The following is a 24,674-nucleotide window of genomic DNA, read 5'->3' on the forward strand; positions in this document are numbered from 1 at the left end:
AGATTATACCCCAAGTAGATTATTATTAATATCAATTTTCTAGTGCAAGGGAGTTGTGTGAATTCATATTTCGACGTCCCGCTTGGTTTGGCAAAAAGAATTGATAGAATGTCTGGGTATTTGTCACAGTAACCGTTGTTGGATAGCGCTAAATTTACACAACAATCCTTGTACTAAAATGTATTAAAGGTCCTGTTTACGTTTGGTAGCAGTGATCTTAAAATTTGTCAAGATATCACTTTTGATGCATATGTGTACTATGTATCGCAAAGTATCCTACCATAATTTTTTTTTTCAATAAAGCCTAGAATATAAGGAGATACCACTATATCTCTCATTAAACCATAACTGCTGTATAGACGGTTTAGTCTGGAAACATTTTTATTATAACTATTGTTCACATTTTGTATATTTAACAATACTGAACGTCGATTATACTGGTTCAAAATCTTACATTGGTTATTTCTATCCCCAGCTCTCATTTTAGAACTATTTTAAAGCACCAATGCTGGGTTTTTGTTTCATCTGCAAATGGTAAATTATGCCTTTGATTTGCGCCGTGCTTTCTTCCTCTCAGTTTTTATCACATTCTTGGTCGCGCTTGATAACGGATCATCCATGTTTTCAAAAGCAACCAGTAGAATGCCATCCGCCTTATTATTATTATTATTATTATTATTATTATTATTATTACAGACAGACAAATCCTGTGACCATGCAAACCGACCCGGATTACCCTCTCTTGCCGTACGACCAGCCAGACTGGACCTTAAAATTGAACATGGTGCCCAAGTATAAACTTCAGGTGAGGAAACCATCAATCTTATATGATTTTTTTAAACACTAAATGCTTAGAATAAGCTTTCCCGGATAAGCTGATATTTGTTCAATTTCAATTCAGGTAAATTTCAATCTATTTCAATATTTCGAAAAAACAAAACAGAATACCCATCACTTTCGTTTGTTTAGAGAATATTGTAAAGAAGGGAAATATGAAATGAACGGATATATACAAAACAAACTTGATAGTGATAATAGTTAACTCGCATTTGTAATTCATCGTTTTATATCTACTGGCATAGTTCCTCAAAAAATGAAAATAGCTAAAGTAGTACCAATTTTCAAAAAAGGACAGAAAGAATCCAATACAAATTATCGCCCTATTTCTTAGCTAACTTCATTTTCAAAACTTGTTGAAAGGTTGGTATATACGCGCACACACAAATTTCTCGAAAAGTGTGAAGTTTTTTGTAACTCCCATATTGGCTTAAGGAAAAACCACAGCACAACCCATGCTTTACTCACTTTTATCCATAAAGTTGCTCATGCTATATAGATGACGTCTCCCACACTATTGGAGTTATTCTTTTTTTAAGACATTCGACACAATCGACCACGATATTTTGATTTATAGACTACGACATTATGGTATACGTTGGGAGGCTTTGGACTGGTTTCGAGATTATTTATCAAACAGAAAACAATTTGTGACTATAAATGGCCGTGATTCTCAGTTGAAGTTGATTTCATGTGGAGTTCCACAGGGCTCTTTACTAGGTCCATTATTATTCATTTTGTGCATTAACGATCTTCCTAGTTCCTCACCAACTCTTTCCTTTGTATGTTTTGCTGATGACTCCAATTTGTTTTTTTTTACGCACAGAGATCCTTATACTCTTGTTAACACAATGAATAAAGAACTTAAATCTGTGCAGTCTTGGATATACGCCAATAGATTGTCACTTAATATAGATAAAACTCATTGTATGCTTTTTAGCAACAGTCTTAAAACCCTTCCCCTTCATATCAAGTTTAATGAAATTGAATTAAATCAAGTTAGTAGTATAAAATTTTTAGGGCTTTTTATTGATAGTGATTTATCTTGAAAATCCCACGTTAGTTATTGAACTAATATTCTTTCTAAAAACACGGGTAGTTCTTAATAAACTTAAGAGTGTTTTTCCTAGTCAAATCTTGCTTTTCGAAAATCTTTATTCTACTTTGATTACTCCGTACCTTAATCATGGTATTCTTGTGTGGGGGAATGCAACTAGAAATCTTCTTGATGTACTGTTCCGTATTCAAAAACGCGCCATAATCAACCATTTCGGATATACACATTTGTCCCACACGAATAACTTATTCTTTAAAGATAAAATACTGAAAACATCAGATCTGTTCAGTTATAACGTCGGCATATTTATGTATAAATTTTCTGCCAAGGAGTTACCGGATGTTTTTACTCGTATGTTCAGGAAAAACTATTTGATTCATAATTATCCTACCCACCAAAGTGACGCATTTCACCTTCCACGCACTCGAACAATTTTCGATTAAAAAAAAAACCCGATAATGTATACGGGCCCCAGATACTGCATGACCTCTCCCCCGAAATAACAAGCCGCTCGTCTTTATATTCCTTCAGGCTGCGTTCACATAGAAGTATACTATTCGGGTATTCGGGGCTCGTTTTCTAGGGCACGCGAATAGCGTGAATCGAACGATAGGATTTCCTCACACCGGTTCACATATTAAGAGGGCACTATTCGAAAGTACCGAATAGCTGCGAATATAGTATAGCAAAGTGGGAATCGAGCTTGTTCGATTTTCTTGCAGCGTATACCGTCTCTCGTTTATGAAAGATTAATATAAGCAAATCATGTTCTACCCCGGAAACAAATGATAGCACGGTCACAATAATGGTTCATATTTTAGTATAGTTTCTTTTTCTTCTTCTTTTTTTTTAATCACAGAGGCACACCCCGCTTTTCTTATTTGGTACCATTAACTTGCCTGGTCTTATCTTCTATCCGTTCTCCGTTTCTTTTGCACAAACACTGATTACTCGAGGCTTACAGCCAAACAAGCTTGCTTTCATGTAGGTCCCATCATACTTCTCTTTGTTTAACCCCATTCTATTTCGACCAGTTATCATTACAATTGTTGTGTTATTACCATGTATATTGTTTGTTTTTGTACATTGTTTACAAGTTAAAAGAACCTGTATTATTATTTCTGATGTGATATTCATGTACGAGAAGTATGAAAATAATTGAATTGAATTGAATTGAATTGAATAGTTTGCAATGAATACTGAGGTATTCAAAGTGGAGTGGACGATAAACAGGTGAACACGAATATAACAGGTTTGGAAGCCCACTAAAAAGTCAAAATAGTAGACACAAAACAACTAAAACAACAACATGATGGAACGAGACTGGGACAACAACAAGACTACATCATGACACTCGGATGAAGGAAGACGAGACTATCGTGACAACTGACAACAGGACAGACAAGAAAATACAACAGAGACAGAGACCGATACCGAACATATTGTGACGTATAAAGGGGAGAATAAAAAATAGAGTAATTGCCGAAATGACATCGAAGTGACTTTGATCCTCACCCCCACCCCCGTTACTATGTTCGAGCAATAGTGGTGATAGCCAGTACTTGGTATTGCTGATTCTGCGAGTAAATAATAATGCCCCCTTTCAGGCTCCATTCCACTGGCCATCGGAGGCTCATCCGATTCCCGAATGCCAAAATTTCGGTGTTCCGATGAGTTCCGATGAAATCCGAGCCGACAAGCGGAATTTGGGGGCCCTGATTTCTAGCAAATCCAACAAAGATCTGACGTTGATCGGGGTAATCGGATCGAAGGCTGGTAGCCGCCCGATATCTGTCATCTGTTCATCCAGGGAGGTGCACCCTCACATGTACATACTCAAGAAATAGTATTTCATCATTCAACTTTATTTTATCAGTCTCGTGATTTTTTACTCGAAATATTCAAGGTCTACTTTAAAGTCTTCCAAGTGGTACATTTTTTTTTTACATTAAACTTACATCTCCATAATCGCTTGAATTGAATAATAATTACTTTTCCAATCGTGAAATCATACTAGTAGTTAAATATAGTCTTGGGTGCACATCACGACTGGGAGACCCGACACCCACGAGTTATACAGCTCACGAGTTATACAGTTTACAAGTCATACAGCCCTCTAGTTATACAGCCCACGAATTCGACACTAAGTAAATAAAGCCCAGGAGTTCGACATCAAGGAAAATAAGCCCACGAGCAACAAATGACTTTATAGCTGTATACGTCACTTTTTGTCTTCTGCTGAACACAACCTTGTGATAGTTTTAATGCAGTAACAGCTAAGCGTATATTATTATGTAGGCCCTATATATAAATCATGTCCTATTTCGGAAACAAATGCATTTTAGTATAGTTTTCTTTTTCTTTTATATCATAATGATGTAGGCATACCCCGCTTCCCTTATTTGGTACCTATTAAATCACCTGGTCTGAACTTCGAATATCCGTTCTCCGTTTCACTTTCACAAACACTTATTATCCGGGGCTTACAGCCAAACAACCTTGTTCTCATGTAGGTCCCGTTATGCTTCTCTTTGTACAACCCCATATCAATTTTTAACCACTTATCATTATAATTACTGTGTTATTATAATATATGTGTTATTTTTTTTATAATTGCTGACAAGGTAAAATAACTAGTGATGTTAGTTTTTCTATGTAATATATTACGAGAAGTATGGAATAAATTGAGTTGAATTGAATTGATATTGAATTGAATTGTTTCCCTTTCAGTAAAAAGACATATATTTACTTAGAAAAAATAAATAAATAAATAGAATTATGTGAACATTCAGATCAACCAACTAGAAAAATACCCAGCTGTGAAATGAAGTTTACAAGGAAATATTTCACAAAATGGTCAATGTTACAGTGTACACCTGCTTTACATGATCTGGAGGGGCGTAGTCATTTGTGAAGGTGTTGATTTAGTATAAATTCAGAGCAAATAACGTAATCGTCTGTGAAGGTAGCGTTAAGGATTCGTAAAAAGAAGCATCATCTATGAAAACAGATATTCTATTTCAGGAAAAATGCACCGTTTTGAGGAGAATAATTTTACATACACACGTCACAAGTCAAGGTCAATTGCTGCGATATAAAATGTTTTTATCCGTCGAATATCATACGTTATAGTTACAGAGATAATTTCAAAATGAACTCCAAAACGTCTTAGCAGGCGGGTAGGATATCTATAAGGCCTACACTACTGAAGTGAGAAAGAAAGGGGGAAAATTACATCCTGTCCGTCTTCTAGCTAGAAATTGGAAAGCGTATTAAAAAATAGCGCGATGGCAATTTATCAGAGATATAAAATTAGACCATACATCATTCTTTTCCTCTTTTATTTATGCATGTTTGGTTTTTTGTTTGGTTTTTTTTTTTTTGGGGGGGGGGGGATGTGGGTTCCCATGAAGAGTACAATTTTATTTTTTTTTATTAATCGGTAACAATGTCGCTCCCCGTCGTGACAGGACTGCCCCCTAAAAGCCATACGTGTAGAAATACATACCTGATGTCGTTCATATTATGCAGATGGTGCTGTTCAATTAGTTACAATCTCCCGCTCATAGCGTATGACAAAGTTGCACTCGCAAGTGTGTTATCTTCCCCTTCGATGGAACACTCTGTACAGGAACATGCTTGTAATTGACATGGATATGACGCTGTTCATCCTGTCGGTCTCGTGAGCCTTCTTTGCGTAGTGTCGGTCTCGTGGGCTTTCTTATTTGAATTTGACTTTGACTTTGAATTTGAATTTATTCATTTCATTTCCATTTTTACATTTACATTGCATGGTTTTGTACGTATTGACACATAATATTACAGTAACATATCGGCATGAATTGACAGAATGTATAGGGTACTTATACAAACGGAAATGGGGTGACCCAACTAAAAGCATAGCTTGTAAAATTTGTAGGTCACCATGACGAGTAATATTCATAATTATGTACAGAGTAATTGAGAATATACCATAACATACAGACTCCTGAAACATATTTACATAACTTTTACATATTTACATCTTAAAGATAGTAAACATGAATGAGAAAGAGAGAGAGAGAAGGAGAGAACGAGAGAAATAGAGGAAATAAAGTGAGAACCAAAGGGGGAGAGAGGGGAAAGAAAAAAAAGAAAGAAAGAAAGAAAGAGAAAAAATAAACAGTGGAATTAAAATGAATAGGAATTTCACATGAACAATAAACCATGTAAAAATTGATATAAGATTACCTTATAGGGTAAAAGTGTCCAGATATCTGGCATAAGATTACAAAAAAACCAACTAATTACATTGCGACATATTTACTCAGAAGACTTAGTTTTAGTTTTATGAGGCTTGTGGTTTGTTTAGGCTAAAGTATTTGTAATGTTATGAGGCTTGTGGTTTGTTGAAGAGAATAGGCTAAAGAATTCCAATATTTTGGTCCTGCGAAAGCAAGTGTATTGTGTTTAAAGTTGGTTCTAATGGATTGCCTCGTGTCGGTCTCTTGAGCGTTCTTTGCCTTGTGTCAGTCTCGAAGGCTTTCTTTGCCTAAATAGTGTCGGTCTCGTGAGCCTCTTTTGCGTACTGTCGGTCTCATGGGTTTTGTTTGCGTAGTGTCGGTCTCACATGGGCCTTTTCTGCGTAGTGTCGAACTCATGGGCTGTATGACTAGTGATCCGTATCATTTTTGGGCTGTACGACTCATGGACCTATTTTTGATGTCGGTCTCGTGGACCGTATGACTCGTGGGATGACCCCGTATACTGTTTACCTTTGAGAGCTGTAAGTGATGTTGAAAATGTTCGAGTTATCACATTGATGCATCTTATTGTGTAGGTCAGTTGTATTATATACATATCATATTGATATAATTTGTTTGTTATATAATTTGTATATTATATATAAAAAAAAAATCCTGCCATATAAAAGTTTTGCAATAAAGCCTACATAACATACAAGGAGATGTTACTATTTTTCTCACTAAACCACAACTGTAGACGGTTCGGTCTCGATACCATTTTATTAAAACTATTTTTCACATTTTGTATATTTACCAATACTTAACATTGATTACACTAATTAAAACTTTTACACTGGTTGTTTCTATCCCTAACTCACATTCCAGAACCATTTTGAAGCACTAAAGCTAGGTTTTTAATTCATCTGTAAATGGTAAACAATGCCTTTAAACAATTTTATATGATATTTTTCTGACTGTTTATTTTTTCAATTCTATGATTACAATAAAATTTATTTTTTTCTATAAAGTGAACGAAGACCTTATTTTGAAATCCACGGTAACCACAGAGTGTTTTTATACTCATCTATTTTTTTTTTTTGGAGGGGGGGGGGTTGCATTATGCAAAAAAAAAGGGGGGAAATGATTGCAGATTTCCGTAAAACAATCAAACGGCAAAGTAACATCATCATTTCAAAACATTCGTGACGAATCAGTATTATGAACAACCGCAACAAGACTATAGATAAGTCACTTTTCACGGGAGAATCATGAGTCTGTTTACATGAATTAAATGAAGGAGTGTTTTTTCAGTATTTTTTTCAATATCAAAATTGACGAGTAAAATCCGATCCTTATTTCGAAGAATTTGTTTTTTTTTTAAACCAAATCTGAGGGATAAATCAAAAAGTCTTTCATATCTAAGTTGGGAGGTGTATAAATACCCTTATGGAAAAAACACAGTGTTACCACACTGTGTTCACACAATGAACTATGTGTAAAATGTGTGAATATACTGTTTTCATAGTGTTGTCACAATGTGAAATTACAAACTATGTTGGTTCACCACATACAACCTATAGTGTATAGTCATACACAGTTACCACAGGTTACCACATAATGGTCATAGTGTGTCACATGCTGGAGTATGTGGGCATGGTGTGTTCATAGAGCTGTCATCGTATGAATTTTCAGACTATGTGGTTAACCGCATACTTATCATATGGTGACATGCAGCCACAGTGTGGCCTCCACAGAGATATCACAGTGTGAAACGATGGACTATGTGGTTTATCTCCCACTAGTCACATAGTAGTATACAGTTATCACAGCTACCACATAATACAGTCACAGTGTGCTTCATGTTTCAGTCTGTGGGGAAGATGTGTTCACGTAAGTGCACAGTATGTATTAAAGACTATATGTGACATACACCTCATGCTAATCTCATAGATATCACAGTTACCACAGCTTACCATATAATGACCACAGAATGTAGTGTTGCAGATTTGTCACAGCAGACCGACCCAAAGGTGATTTGGGAGGTGGTATAATGTACGTTTTAGTTATAATAATTGTTTGGCTGGGAAAAACATTCATTCACAATTTACATGGGACACGGGATATTTATGTGGTATTTTGGGACACATATCACAGGACAATATATACCGCTCTTCAGTACCACACAGGAATATACCATAGGGCCTACAGCAAAACCACATAGTTTCACACAGCAGTATCACATAAAAGTATCACACGATCATAAGAGAAAATATCATAGGATATTCCTGGAGTGGTATGTCACATATACCACAGGACTACCACAGGACTATACCAAACAGCAGTACCGCACAGGAGTACCTCACAATCCTGGGATACAAATTTCTAAGTAAGAAAAGAGATTCCACAATTACACCCATTCTACAAATATCATGAACAATACATTTGAAATACAAGATAAGTATAATATGATGAAATGCAACACCACCACCTTTCATATTATCTAGGTCTACTATTGACAATCTTCATCATAATCGTCCGTCAATATTATTGCATGGTAACTTTTGACCGATTGTTATCAAATTCTAATATGAAAAAAACCAAACTTATCGAAATGCTTATTCGTACTCCTTATGTTTCAGTGCAACGAAGAAAACGTGTCTTTTAATAGAAAAGCTATATTGAATATACATCAATTAACAGCAGATTTAACAGTTAGAATTCAATTGCTAACGTTTTTGTTACACAGTATATAATCATAGTGTCGCTGGGGTGACAAGACCTTGTATCTGAAATTTCGGTGAAAATGACTTTTTGGTGAGATAATCATCCTGCCTAAATCCTAGCTGTCGTACCCAAAAAATGAAATCATCGTGGTATGTCAAAAGAAAAGCATTCCAATTTGATAATGCGCTTTGGCTGCCATGTTTTTGTTTTGTGTTTTGTTTCTTTGTCTTTTTGCTCTCGTGAACATTTAACATTTTGTAGATACCAGGTCTTGTCGCCCCCTTGAAGAAAGGAGTTTGTTTGCTAATGGCATCAAACCATGAGCTACTATTCATAAAGAGTTGTTTGTGTACTTGGGACCACAACAATTTTGTCAATGGTGAGCAGTATGTCCCCCCCCCCCAAAAAAAAAAAATAAAATAAAATAAATAAATAAATAAATAAATAAAAAAAAATACAATCCACTTATCGCATTGATAATACCCAATATGATTAAACCGTCTAGATGCTACTTCAGGGTCTTAAAATATAACATCTTACGTAGCTCTATTTTGCAGAAAACCCCATTCAATTTTGTTAAAACAGTCACAGAGAAAGCATGTCATGAGTTTGATTCTTCCAAGTTTAGCACTTTGATGCTCTTGGTAATGCATAACTATTCATATGTGTGTGAACACAATAGACAGAACTTGGAGGGAAGAGATTCCTGACATGCTCTAGAGAATTACTGCCTCATTTCTCTTTGACCACTGAAGCAAATGGAATGGGGGTTGCTGTGATAAAAATGATACGTACGATTTCTATAGCGCCATTTACCATTCTGATTGAATGATCAAGGCCGCCCGCTTGTAATGTGTGGGCAATGAGTTACAGTTTCATACCCTGGAATTTTATTTGGATTGATCCACTATTATTTTTTTAGAGCTATCGTTGCAGAGAGTACCGTTGTATTTTTTTTTCGGGGGGGGGGGGGGGGGATACGGTACACCTAAACAGGTTTAAAAACAAAAGATCATTTTGTACGGAACGAAAGGGTGCATTCTAGAAGTCAGCCATTGTATGAAGTAATGAGATTATTTCAATGGGAATACACTTAGTACATTACCAACTGAACTATACCTCTCTAAAAAAAGGTCGAGTGAAAATATTCACTCTTAAAAGAGTGAATTAAAAAAAGAGTGGATTTAGAGTGAAATTGGAGTGAATTTTGAGTGAAAATGTTCATTTTCACTCGTTTATAGAGTGACCTCAGGGATCACTCCAAAATCTTCGAGTGATCCTTGAGGTCACTCCAAAATGAGTGAAATTGAACATTTTCACTCAAAATTCACTCCAATTTCACTCTAAATCAACTCTTTTTTGTGTTCACTCTTTTAAGAGTGAATATTTTCACTCGATTTTTTTTTAGAGAGTATAGAGTGAATATGTAACCAGCCAACGGAGTGTGACAAGGCATGGGAAAAAAAAATCGATGCTCATGGCTGACGTTGAAATTTGGATGAGAAAGAGAATCGCTGCGAAGATTTGGAACGTGAAATGATGATAACAAAATAAAAAGAAAAAAAAAGAGCAGGGTAGGGTAGAGGACAAAGTTCAGTAACCAAGAGGAAAAAAAAAAACCATTGAAAATTTCATTGAAGGAATTCCTTTAGTGTCCGTCCCTGACTTTTCAGGGAGTAGGGAAAGGTCAAGGATATACTGTCAAAACACGTGTTAAACGTTCTGCCCACCCTAATGAATAGAGAATATTATAGTGTGAGAATAACAATTATAGTTCTATATAGAAAGCACAGCACAACTTTGACATGCAACAAATGAACGTACCTGAAGTACAGACGTGATTGAAGAATATACTGCAAAGTAAATGCATGCTACATAATCTACTGTTTTGTGACATGTGGAACTGGAAATGTATACATGATTTCGAGCTCTCACATATGAATTGCAAAGTATATACTTTTTCTCATTTTTTATTATAATTTTGTCTGTATTTCTGTCTTTATTTATCTTTTTATCTATGCATTTGTTGTTACTATTGCTATCTTTAATCTTCATTTTATTTTATATATTTATTTTTGTGATTGATTGATTGATTGATTGATTGATCGATCGATCGATCGATTTATTCATTTATTTATTCATTTATCTATTCATTCATTTATTTGTTTATTTACTTATTCATTCTTTAGCTGGGCACTCTCGGCACCCCGATCCAACGCTGGCGTTTACCGGGGGCTCCCGAGGACTTCGAGGTGCACATCAAGAGGGACGACATGACCGGGAGTGTTCTTTCGGGGAACAAGGTACAAGTCGAGGCAGTACACTGTAAAAACATCTGTGTTAGATTTAACACCATGGGTGTTAAATTTAACACCGATCAAGTATTAATAGAGGACCACACCCACAGGTGTAGAAAATGCACTGTGATGGTGTTGAAAAGTGTTCACCTGGCACTTCGTGGTGTTAATTTGACACTGTACCTGGTGATACTTTGACACTGTACTGGTGTTAATTCAACAATGACACCGCATGGTGTTGATTTGATATTGCTGGTGTTAATATCAATGTTTTAACACCCGTCCAGCTTCAATAAGAGACCACACCAACTGGTGTTACTTTGGTGTAAATGTGTTTTCACATTTTTTTTTCAAAAATCTAGTATTTTATTGTAAAATTCTTGATCGTCTTGTTTAAATTAAAAAAAATAAACAAGAAGTGCAGTTACTAAGAAACTCTTCAAAAAACAGTTTTACATTTGGAAATGACACCCGGAGGTGTTAATTTAACACCATAAATGAGCACCGAAAATTTAACACCAGCTCGGTGTTACATATTTAACACCGGACTTTTTGCAGTGTAAGGGCCCTGTTATATCACGCCACACATAAGCCCTCCCCTTTTAGAATTAATAAATGAAAGATGGGAGGGAGTAGAGCATACTTACTGGAGACATTCCTTGCTTTGTTTCTCGCCTCAGGCGTAAGTCATGTCTTTGTATACAAATGATGCACAGGACAGAGTAAATCGGTGAGAATTTGGATGCGCGAGTTTAACTTTGGAACTATTTATAAACTCACGAGCACCGCGAGTGGGTTTTAGACTGTTCAAAAGTTAAACGAGATCATCAAATTCTCATTGATCCACGAAATAGGCCTGTGCACCATTAATTTTGTGTTATAAAATGGGCCCGTAAATCCATGAAATACAACCATTTCCCCATCATGCATATCCGGTACACCTACAACACAGCACAAGACTTGAGCCATGCGTTCGGATTTTACTGGACGCATGGCTCAGTGTGGATCAGTAAAAATCACTGCATAACAACTGACCAATCAGATTGCAGAGATTCTAAAGCCAAAGTTTATAATATTATCTTTAGCTTCCACCTAGCAATTCGGATTGTGAAGATGAATGTTTGGGCTCAAGAAGAAGGAACTGCGAACTGCGAAACTGCAAATGCAATTAAAGCCCACGTTGCCATTGTTCGATTTCACATCAATAGTTTTGTACTCACTGCATTTGTTTGGGGTATTTTCACTCCTTTTCTCTTCTTCTCGTTTCTAAACATTTTTTTCCCCCAATTGAATACTGATGTGATAATCATAAAAATTAGATTTACGAGATTGATAAAGCATAAAGTATTGAAGTTTCTTTGCACATTACTGGATAGAATTACATGGATATTTTGAATGAGGTGATTTAAAAGTAACAGTTTCATCCCTTTCTCAGATTGCTGTCGCTGTGTTTTTTTATTCATTCGTTTCTCTAAATCCTTCATCTCCATCCTCCATCTCCATTCTCTATATCATCCCGTTCCCATAGGTACGCAAGCTAGAGTTCCTGATGGCCGACGCTGTGTCACAGGGCTGTGACGCCATCATGGCGTGTGGGGGCGTCTTCTCAAACTCGTGTCGCGCCGCCGCCATAGCTGCCCGACAACTCGGGCTGGACAGCCACCTGTTTCTTTGGTCCAGCGGAATGGTGAGCCTTTACCTGCAGCTTCCTTACCTTGATCGATGTATAGTCAATTAATTCTTCTCATGCCAGGGACTTGGACTGTGTGTGTGTAGCGCTGTAGGGTTTAATGTGTCAATCCGCACTCACAGCACACGAAGGGTTAAACACATTCCTTCGGCAGGCTGTATTTTTTTTTAAATATTTTCATCAGTTCCAGCAAGCTGCGGAAATAACTATACAACAGGAGTCAATTGGTGAATATTGAGTATCATTAAAGTAACGACAGAAAGTGTTTCTCATTTATTCTCTATGGCGATGACAAAATTTCATAGTATAGAAATAAAAAAAGATTAAGTATTCAGTAAATGAAAATGATGATTACGGAGAACAAATACCTCACACTCATCCTGCACCATTCCTTGTTCTAAAAAAAAGACAAAAAATCCATACAAATAAGAAGGTTTTCATAATGTAGTTCATAGATCACTTCAGATCTTCACGACAATCTTAGCAATTTCATTTTCACCAAAGAAAATTTAAGTACAAAAAAGCAGTGCAGCCAGAAATTACATATAAGACCTGTGATATCATGCAAATGACGTTTGAGAACTTCAACTTCAACTTCAATTTTTTTCATATTTCTTGGTGAAAGAATATATAAAATACAACTGAATATGATGATAAAAGAGGAAATAAAAATAAAATTGAATTACATGAAGAGGAGATCCATGACTATCTCTCAAAATATAAAAAAAGAGAAAGAAAGGGACGGAAGGATGAATGAGGGAAGGTATAAGGAAGGAAGGAAGGAAGGAAGGAAGGAAGGAAGAAAGAAAGAAAGAAAGAAAGAAAGAAAGAAACTATAGGCATACACTGGCAAGCCCGACATGAGCCCCTTATACAAGTAAGTCATGGTTTGTTGCTTTGTGGGTGGACAGGATCTACCCTTCACGGGAAATACTCTCCTTGACCGACTCGTTGGCTGCCATTTCTACCTCATCCCTCTCGACTGCCCGTACTCCACCGACGTCTTCCCGAGAATGATGAAGCTGAAAGAGCACCTCAGGTATCCGTACTTGAATACCAACACATCAAAATTTGCTGTGAAAATACAGTGTGACATCTCTTTGTGAGCTCTTACAAAGTGCATGCGATGCCGCAATCATCAGAATTATTCTATAATGTAAATGGATGCGACAAAAACAGAGCGCGTGCATTTTTTTTTTCGGTCAGATTGTCTTCCTTTTATGTAACGCGAACAACTTGATCATCCTACCATTTTGTACTTTGATGTGTTTTTTCTAGAAAGATCGATATAGGCAGTTTTCACTCACTGTATTTTTTGTTTGTTTGTTTTATGAATACTTAAGATTAAAGATATAAATTGGGCAAAATAGGAGAATCAGAAAAGTACAGTGTACTTCATTTTCTTCGCAAAATGAATAACAAATCTGTAATGATTCAAGGTATAAACTTGGCAACAAACTTGGCAACACAAAGCAAATATTTATGTCAAGTCATGCTCACTGACTGTTCTCATTGGTAAGTATCATTCATATCAAACAAATGATATACTAGTAGACATGGAGACCTCTCTAATACAGCAAACTATCTTTTATCTGTAAGGCTGTGTCGTTACCCAATATTGTGTAATGAACATGTGTAGTAACCATGGCTTTGATGGCATATTTGGCTTATAGTGAGACGAAGGGAAAGAAGGCGTACACGATTCCCTTCGGCGGATCGAACGAGGTCGGGGTGTGGGGCTACATCGACTGCTTTCGGGAACTTATGAGTCAGGTAGGCCTACGGCAGTTTGATCCAATGATCTGTATAGAAAGTAGATCTAGATACTTATTGGCCAATCGCTTTGAAGCCACTGCGCCGCCATTTTACCACGCACGTCGCCCATACACTTGTATACGGTGCTCACGACATCACGTGATCCTGGTGTCAGTCTCTGAAAAAGCGTGCAAGTCTCCATAGAGTGTGCCTGGAAACATGGCGGCGCGGCGGCTTCATTTGTTTGTACAGTGGCCCCGTTTCATAAAAAAGTTCATATGATAGCAACTCCTGCTGGAATGGCAATTGTCATGGTAACGACATGGCTGTTGCTATTGGAAGTTGTCATTCCAGCAAAAGAGTTGCTATCCTAAAATCTTTTATGAAATGGGGCAAATTGGTTTGATCCCTCCTGTGGCCCCTTCTCTCACTCTCTCTCTCTCTCTCTCTCTCTCTCTCACTTCACTCATCAAAATATCGTATGCCCCCCCAAAAAACAAAACAAAACAAAACAAAAACAAAAACAAAAACAAAAACAAAACAAAACAAAACAAAACAAAATAAATACAACGGGACCACCTGCAACCATAACTTTAAAACGAGTGAGTCCATCCAAATAAGAATAATTTTAAGGGCTTTTTACACTTGTAAAATTTTGCTTAGCCCCGGACCAACGGTAGGGCTAAGGGGGGGGGGGGGGGCCTTAGCCCCACCGTTGGTACGGGACTATCCTTAGCCCACTTTCTGTTTACACTCGTTTTTGCCAAAGTGGGCTAGCCCCACCGATAGTACGGTACTATCTGGCCCTGCAAAATAGCAGGGGTTAGCACCGCAATTGCGGTGCCAAGCAAGTGAGTGTAAACAGAACGAAAAAATAATCCTGGGCTAAGCGACGGAGACGCAGTCCGACCCTCACTGACCAATCAGAAACGAGGTAATCAAGTGCTGCCGGTGCGTGCGTGTACGTGTACAGTACACAGCGTAATTATGAATATTCATGTGGTTTGGAAAGTCTGGGGCTAAGAAATACGAGTGTAAAAAGGTCAGTTTTCTCCTTAGCCCCGGACAAGAGATAGTACGGGACTAATTGGCGAGTGTAAAAAGCTGAAAAAATTGGTACGGGACTAACGATAGTCCTGGGTCAGAGAAAGTCCGGGGTTAAGAAACACAAGTGTAAAAAGCCCTTTAGGGTATGGAACTATAACTTATTATCCAGATCTATACAGAAAGCCCCATCCGATTCACTTTAGTGGTCAAAGAGAAATGAGGCAGCAGCTGTGCTAAGTACCTGGTTACGTTCATTATATTCAAGCCTGCTTTCCGGGTGTTATAGTTTAAGTCATGGTGCTACAACAGTTAGATTCATGTTTAAACATTGTGATCCCAGTCTCAGTTTGGACAATTTGGTATTCTTTTCATGATCAACCCCCAGGGACTCCACGACCGATTCACCGACGTCGTCATAGCAGCGGGAAGCAGCGGGTCGGTAGCGGGCCTGGCCATCGGTAACCATCTCACCGGTGGAAAACTGAAGTGAGTCAACGTGTTGAAACACTTAGTTTTGAGTTTTACATTGATTTTGATACTCTAAATAACATCTTCACGTGATATCACTGCTTTTGGAATTACCATAGCATATTCTGGGCCCCCTTCATAAAATTTGTTATCAATCACAAGTCACGATAATCAAATGGTTATAAACTACTGAAATTCTTGCATCTGATTGGCTGAGAGCAAATTTGTCATAGAAATGTGGCAGTTGTTACTGATGACAAGACATTATGAAATGGGACCCTGGTCTAGACTCACAAGTAGGTCTACAATGCCGTCCCATTTTCAAATTGACTTTAATGATCAGTGAGAAAAATATTGAAGTCCTTAAACTGTTAAAAAAAAACCCCTGCAAACTACTAAAATCGAACGTATAGGCTGTATAATAGGAAGGCTATGGCAGTTCGATGTGTCTCGTGTTACAATGAATTCCAGCATTCTTTCAAAACATTGTATCCACCACTCTGCAGCGCAAGACAGAAACAACAGAAAGTAGTGAATAGCGCCCGCTATTGCGGCGATCATTCACATCGACGCGGATTATAATGATTGAACATGGTACATCGTTACCCGTTCACTTCCCCGCTATAAATTTAGGATCCACGGGATGGCTGCGTGCATGGACCAGAAGTTCTTCCACACCGAGATCGACAAGATCCTGCGGTCACTCGGCCTCCAGGGGCAAGACGGTACGACAGGCGTGAAAGCAGTCGACATCGTTAGCATTTACGAAGAGGTGGTCGGGAATGGTTATGCGAAGAACACGAACGAGGAGCTCGGTACGAGAATTTGGTTTATTTGATTTCTCTCATCCCCCATCTCCTTTCATTCTAGTTAATGTATGCGTATTTTTGCCCAAGGTTTTTCTGTCGGTCTCTCCCCCCCCCCCCCCCCTCCCCCAATCTTTTTTTTTTTCTTTCCTGGCTTTCTCTCTCTCTCTCTCTCTCTCTCTCTCTCATTCGCTCTTTCTATCTTTCGTATTCATTTTCTGTGTAATTCTGTGTATTTTTTGTAGAGGTCCCCAGCCCTTCCCACCCCCGTTACAGCATCCCCCCCCCCCCCCCCCCGCGCGTGTGTGTGTGTGTTTGTGTGTGCTTGTGCTTTTACGTGAAAACTTTTAAAATTGCACCAGCCTCCCCGTCCCGGAAGCGTGTTTTTTAAGACGGCACAGATTGGGGCATGGCGCGTGTTAAACCTATGGGAAAAACGTTGGGTTAGGGTTTTTGGTTAGGGTTAGGGTTAGGGTTAGGGTTAGGGTTGGGGTTAGGGTTAGGGTTAGGGTTAGGGTTAGGGTTAGGGTTAGGGTTTGATGGTTAGGGTTAGGATTAGGATTAGGGTTAGGTTTAGGGATAGGGTCCCCAATAGATTTTTAGGGTCCCCAATCTGCGCCGTCTAAAAAAAAACACGCGTCCCGGAACCGGGACCCTGCTTGGTTGGTGTTTTGTTTTTGTTTTTTCTTGAAACTGTCTGATTCTATAGGGTATCACGCATTCTGTCCACAGATTGCATAGAGAAGGTGGCAATGAACACCGGAATACTGGTGGACCCAGTCTACTCCGGAAAGGCAACATACCACCTTATCAAAAAGATGAGGGAAACTCCCGGGGTGTTCAAGGGGAAGAAGATCCTCTTCATTCACACGGGTAAGTCCATTCACACGGATGAGTCCATTCACACGGGAGAGCCCATTGACATGGGCGAGTCCATTCACGCAGGAGGGTCCATTCTCACACGATCTATTAAAGTCGGTCAATTATGCGGTTCGGGTTCCTCGTACTTTTGATAACGTGGATATTATACCGCTTTGCTTAAGCCAAAGCAACTGATCTTTCTGGGGGAGTGAAGGAAAGGCTGTTAGGTAATGTAGAACCGTATTCTCCATGGACGACAGCTCAAAGTTCAATCGTGTTTGTTTTCGTTCGCTTTCTTTTTTTCGATGTGCTTTTCATTATTTCATGAAAGTCATGCTCTAAATTTTAGCAATGTAACCCGGAGTTAACAAGAGCCCCTATTGTCCAGATAGCTTTTAATCATGGTTTAAATTTGACCATCCTTCATGAATAGGTCAGAATGGCCCCGATACAGATGCCTCGTGTAAAGATCAGCTTGATATACAACGTTACTCATTCTTATATAAATCTTTTTCGAGAAAAAGGCGTAAAAATTATGGCAGTCAAAGATTTATGACATCAAAACAAGCAAAACAAAACGAACCACGTTGACCTGTTAACAATCCTCGAATAATTCCTTTATAACCCAGTAAAATTGGCATGTGCATGCATGGCTGTATCCGTCAAGAAATGAAAATAACCGTTTAAGAATGAAAACAAAAATGAATTAAACTGAATTGAACCGTACGAGTGTGTTAGCGAGTCATAAAAAAAGAATTCCAATAGCATATCCATCATGCAGATAGTTCAAATATCAGTACGCATCAATTTGCAATTGTTTGTGATTATTCCATTCGTTTACAGGGGGTGTGTTCGATCTCTTCAGTGGAGGGGTGGGCAGTGCTATGAGCGCCAAGAGCCACGATGAGAATAGGGTGTACAACTGGATGGAGCTTAACGACTGTCCCCTCGGCACTACAAAAATGGAAAAGTCCATCTAATCCGCGGATGAACCACAATATGTCATAACCAGTGCAATTGAAGATTCGAAATGTCTTTTTACTTTGTTACAGTCGTTTGACAATCTTGCATGTCTCTATTACTTGAAAAACTTATCGATGGAAATCGATTAATAATGTGACCGACCAAGATGGAATCAGTCTCTTTAACTATTAAGGACATGACTGAAACTCTATGTCCACATTTACTGCTTTATTTTTATTTTTCATACTATTTTTTTTTCATTAACGGTAAAAAGAAATCTCTTCAAAATCTAGTACATAGATAAGATTGTATTTACATAATTTTATATATCGCCGTTAATTCACATAAAGATCAATTTTCTTTCCATCTTGTCGAATTAAAAAGAATCATCTCAATCAACGTTTTGCCACGAATGCACGTTTTTATCGAGCATAAAGGCAGGATGCTGCTTCATAAAGAGGTAGCCCCTTTCACACTTTGCCGGATAGGCCCACCGTACAAGAAACGGGCAATATTTTGCTCATCCGTTGTTCTAATCGTCAATCCAGTGGACAAAGTTTCAAGCTTCCGTTTTAGAGAAGCGTAGCTAGGGCCTACATGCACTGTCTAGGGGCCAAACAAAATACACCTGGAGCGATTGTGTACGGAACCAGTACTAAGTGGAAGGTGCGCAAACGCATGAGAAACGAATATGAACCGAATGCCAACGTGACAAATCGCACGCGGAACAAATTGGTGACGCATTAGACGTACATCGCACATCAGAGAATAATGTGTGTATGAGTTTGTTGTGCTGTACATAGCCGTTTCATCCGTCCCATTTCTTGCAGAGACCTAGCGAAAGGAAACGCGTGGAAAACGACAAAGTACAGTACAGATACAGGAGAAAGCGTACAACTATTGGACATGGGTCAGATCGCGCTATGCGCGTCCATGCAAAGGATAAAAAGGACATGAAACAAATTTTTTACGGATATCATTGGATACCAAATATTGACATTCGTTTCTCATGCGTTTGCCTTATCCGGCAAAGTGTGACAGAGACATTATGATCGATTGATCTTTCGCTCGACGAGTGTAACTGTCATGGTTCGGTTGAGGACCGACAGTAAATCACAGAGGGAGAAAACTTATTGAGGACAGTAAACACATCAAACTGACTAAGACAAATGACTTTAAGTTTAGAGAAATTCTGTCAAAGTTTGATAAATTCTGAATTACAGGGTAAATAATACACAATATCTCTATGACAAAACTATATCCGCAACTTCTGAATTATAAAGGAAAGCAGTTGTGGAAATTGATTATTAATTTTCGACTAATGAAATCACACACGCAAACATACGGAGTCACGCAAAGACACACAAGTGAAAAACCTGACAGTTCGCGGTTTCCGCCCTGTTACACTTACAGCTAACACACGCGAGCTGGAGAATGAAGGTACACGACGATGATTTCTGCGTCGGTGCGGAAGTGAAATAATGACGAACTTGGCGATTATAATGCCGCCGTCCTTGCGACGAGTCCCCAATGTCGCTGACGACCTTGAAGACTCAATGGCAGATAGTTTAATAGGGAATAGGTTCCAGTGATCGAACCTGTGCCTTCTTTTACTCGCGAAGTAAAAATAAAACAAATTTGGACACCGTTTAAATTTAGTGGAGAAGGATGGAAGAAAATTGGGAAAGCTTATATTTGTGACAGAACTCTGCGGATCGAGCGTGAGATCAATCCTGATCTTTAGTCTGTTTCATAAAGATACTTGCACTTGATTTAAAGCACATATTTCACAGCAGACAGGGCGTGACTTTTTTGAATCGCATCACTCGTAAGATCAATCTTACGATCTTTTGTGTGTGTGTGTGTGTGTGTGTGTGTGTGTGTGTGTGTGTGTGTGTGTGTGTGTGTGTGTGTGTGTGTGTGTGTGTATGTGTGTGGGAATATTTTGAGACTTCGTTGAATAAACCAGTCTGAAGCCACGTGCAACGTCTGTGACTTATATAAAAATAGTAATGTCTCCATAGTATTCCACTCTTTCTTTTCTTCATTTTTTTCCCTTCCTTCATTCCTCCTCTTCTTCTTCTTCTTCTTTTTTTTCTCTTGTGTTGTTTTGTATTTTCTCCCCTCCTTTCCCATGCGTTCCTGTCAGCCTGTTGGCGGGCTGATTATATAACTATATTTACTATATTGTGATGTGTAGGCAAGAGCAGTTAACCAAATTAGGTGCATGTGTATGTGTGTGTGTGTGTATGGGTGTGTTTGTGTGTGTTTGTGTGTACAGATAGGGGTGGGGGAGGAAACAGGAAGGGAGGGAACTGGTGGGGGTGGTCATAGGGACTCAGGAAGGGATATGAGTTAGTAGGTGGGCGGGTATTGGTTGATAAATAATATGGTTCCATTATTTATTACTGTAAATTTTGCTGCATAATTCATTTGGATGATTATTAAGATCAATGCTAGAAGAATTGAATCATCACTGTTAAATTTAAGCAATTTTTGAGAGCATAGGGGAAGTGACTGTATGTAAATTGATAATTGTTCATGAAAATGTAATTATTGTTATGTCATTATGTACAGCAATAGCAAATTTGCTATTATGATCACAAATGTATATTTTCGTCATTTCAATTGTAGCAAATGAAAATTGTTATTTTTTTTCTATTACTTTGAATGGAACAGAATAAACATCGTTGAAAAACAAAAAAAAAGTGTGTGTGTGTGTGTGTGTGTGTGTGTGTGTGTGAAAAGGGCTCCAGACAACCCTGTATCATTCGCGCATGGTATGAGTGTTTTACGTAACAATACTAAAGTAATTAAATGTATATCACGCATATCACCTCACAATGTATAGGCCTGTCATTGTAATAATCAATTTGGATAGTTTATTTTTGTACAAGCTAATCTATATTTTGCACTGTACATCTAAAACAGTAATAGGCCTTATACAATTACACATATACTCCATTTTACTCCGTTGACTCGCCACTATTGGATAAGCAGTTTTCAGCAGCTTCTTTTTTTTTTTACTACAATTATATAATAAACAAATGTATACATGTATAATATGTATTATTAATGACATACAAAATGTTAAATAATGGACATGTAGAAGAATAATCATATGTGTATTCATATATGATTATTAACCTCATATCGTCGGTTCAAGCCTTTTCCAGCAGACCCTGCAGTCTAACTGCTGCCCCTGCAACTGCTGCATAGCTACTGAGGTTGCTTCTATGAAGCCAGTATGACATGTGGTTGTATTGCCCCTATGTATTAAATCGACAAGCATTGTTCTGTGCAAACACCTGTAGCTTCCCCAGCACAGTGCTGCTCCATATTTTGTAAACAGTCTTTCATCTGATGCTTGTACTTTATATTAAAAAAAAAAAAAAATCACAGTGCGTTGTCAAATTTTTATACTTTACCTTTGTGATATTGGGCACTGAAATAAAGAAATAAAAAGGAATGTGAACGTGAAAATGTCAGTATGTACACATACAGAATGACAAGACTAATGCCAGTGTCTGCTGAGAGAGCATTATATGATGGTTATTTTCATGACATGAAAATGCATTGCATGTTCCAAGTGTGTGTATTATGTGTGAATGTGTTTGTGCAGGGAGGTAGAAAGGAGTGTGTGTGTGTGTGTGTGTGTGTGTGTGTGTGTGTGTGTGTGTGCGCATCTCCTCATATTGAGCAAAATTAGATAAAACGTATAGAAACGTGTACGCACTACATATGTTACATGGTGCGGCATGGCGCTGTCATAAAATTCGTCACTTATACTTTGAACTTGAGAAGACTACGTAATTGCACTCCTTTTCCTCATTTTTATCATTATTATCCGACAGGTTCGATATAAGTGAATTCGAGGACACAACGATGTTGAAGTTTTTTTACATTGTGTGTGTGTGTGTGTGTGTGTGTGTGTGTGTGTGTGTGTGTGTTTCAATTTAGAATGATTACCTACCATACTCACTACTTATTAAACATAACGTATCGAGCAAGACGATTTGTTTTGAGATGGGTCAACTAAAATCTCTGATTCAAGATGACCAGAAAGTTCGATGAGTTTTCAAAAGGAACCAAACGAGATTAAACAGATGAAGTATTCTCTGTTTCATTTAGTGTTTCTTAACAATAATCCACGTGGGTGAATGAAACTATCCAATAGAATGGTCCCATTCATGCCATGCATAAAACGGATTGCAGTTTGAATATTGGGAGGGCTATTCAGTATACATTCAGTATACATGCCGTACGTTCAGCAGCAGCTAAAACTTTATGAAACATGAACATTTTATATTTTTCATCAATATCACTGAATGTTTGTGTAAACGTAATATATGCCTACTGAGTTTAAATTCAAGTTCAAACCGATTTTTCTCCATCTCCAAAATAATCAAAAAGCACGTAATTATGTACAATGTAAATAAAATCAATGGAAAGAGATGCCACAAGAAGTACTAAAAAAATAGGGTACATCTCACCTAGTAGATGAGAGTTAAAGAAGACTGTGAGACATTTTTGGATTGATAATCAATTTAGGGGATGGCTGAAAGGTACCCACAAAAAAAAAAAATAAGCGAAGCTTGTATAGATTGTTGATCCCACCAGTTATAATAAGTATACAAAAGAAGAAGAAGAAGAAGAAGAAGAAGAAGAAGAAGAAGAAGAAATCCTTGGTCGCCACAGTACATATTACGTAATGAATTGACAAACTTGATCATAATGATTCATGAAAGGATCATAATCTTGTTTAGGAAATTGAGAAAACTATTAAATAATGAAGTGAATAAATCCAACTGAGAACAACTTATATGAACATCGTGGAAGAGGATATGCCTGTATGAGACTTGCAATCACGACTTATTGTACGTTCCAAGAGGGAGACGAAGAGACGTTCTAAAAGTGAAAATTAGCATGCCTATACATCTATCATAAACGCCGTTTCAAAACGCTTATTCAAAACGCACAGAAAGGTGCGCTTACGACCGGCGATTCTCTCTATATCATACGTTTATTGAAGAAGCATAAACCGAAAATCCTGAAAAATGTTGAACAGCTCATTAGAATCAGTGAAACCTCACCTCCCTGCTGCAAAAGAGGTTTATAGATTTTAAACCAAGCACAAAGCTCGGAAAATTTGAGCATAAACTCCCTTTGAACGGCGTTTTGGATCAGCGTTTCTAAATGCTGATTCTCCCTTTGCAGATTGAGCATGTACAGTACTCCAACTTTATCGTAGAGAACAAATTACAAAAACATATTTGCTGTAGTAAATGCAGTATAAAACGACAGAAAGGATGCTCTTCGATCGTTTATCATGTTGATGCAATTGTTGAAAGCCCATCACATGACCAAAAGAAAAAAACAAAAAACAGGTGTCCGTGGACATCTTTTCCATAGACCTGTCTGTCAAGACTTTAGTGAGATGATCCTCCCATTCTATTGTCAATCCTTGTCTTGTCTGGTGCCTCTCTCTCTGGTTACAAAGGCAGCAGGAATCTTCCTACGTGTGTGTCTGGGAGAGGGAGAAAAAACATATATCATGTGTCGAGATGAAGCTACAAGATTAAAATTTGTTGTTCGTTGTGCTTAGACATCCTTCTTATGCAAATGGGTACCTACTGAATCTGTACATTCGACGACTTAACCACGAACAGGGAAGCTAGAGCAGAGCTGTGATTCCCGAAATAGGGATGATGCCAGCAAAGAGCAAACACAATTGCGTCACCCGCAGTATGGGATGAAAGCAAGGGCGGACGCGCTTGAATGGATGTTCAAACAAAGGAAGCTCCGCACTGCTTTTCCTCTACTGGCCCACATGCATGTAGAGTTTAATACTCCACGCGAGAATTTCTGTTTAGTCATGGGTAGGTTGTACATGTATTCAAGCCACACCACGCCGTTTTCGTGCCTTTTCCACTCAGCGCCGGATCT

At 38.0% G+C, this 24,674-nt stretch overlaps 1 protein-coding gene across 1 annotated transcript; it reads left to right on the forward strand.

Annotated features, from left to right (window-relative positions):
• Window positions 1-715: 715 nt before the first annotated feature.
• Window positions 716-18,745, forward strand: LOC139744592 (uncharacterized). Its single transcript, XM_071655022.1, has 9 exons — window positions 716-805; window positions 11,031-11,144; window positions 12,667-12,825; window positions 13,740-13,867; window positions 14,502-14,601; window positions 16,016-16,116; window positions 16,732-16,913; window positions 17,637-17,777; window positions 18,609-18,745. Exons 1-9 carry the CDS (start codon window positions 716-718, stop codon window positions 18,743-18,745), a joined length of 1,152 nt encoding a protein of 383 aa, XP_071511123.1.
• The last annotated feature ends 5,929 nt before the right edge of the window (window positions 18,746-24,674 follow it).

This window comes from Diadema antillarum, unplaced genomic scaffold (genome assembly GCF_040938485.1).
Source record: "Diadema antillarum isolate AM-2024a unplaced genomic scaffold, OU_Dant_1.0 seq00001192_RagTag, whole genome shotgun sequence".
Lineage (NCBI taxonomy): Eukaryota > Metazoa > Echinodermata > Echinoidea > Diadematoida > Diadematidae > Diadema > Diadema antillarum.

Bases quoted from the DNA above. Each gene is read 5' to 3' on its own strand.
- LOC139744592 (XM_071655022.1), top strand. From the start codon at position 716: ATGCAAACCGACCCGGATTACCCTCTCTTGCCGTACGACCAGCCAGAC. The intron at 13,868-14,501 runs GTATCCGTACTT...TTTGGCTTATAG, and splicing joins AAGCTGAAAGAGCACCTCAG to TGAGACGAAGGGAAAGAAGG. The intron at 16,117-16,731 runs GTGAGTCAACGT...CTATAAATTTAG, and splicing joins CTCACCGGTGGAAAACTGAA to GATCCACGGGATGGCTGCGT.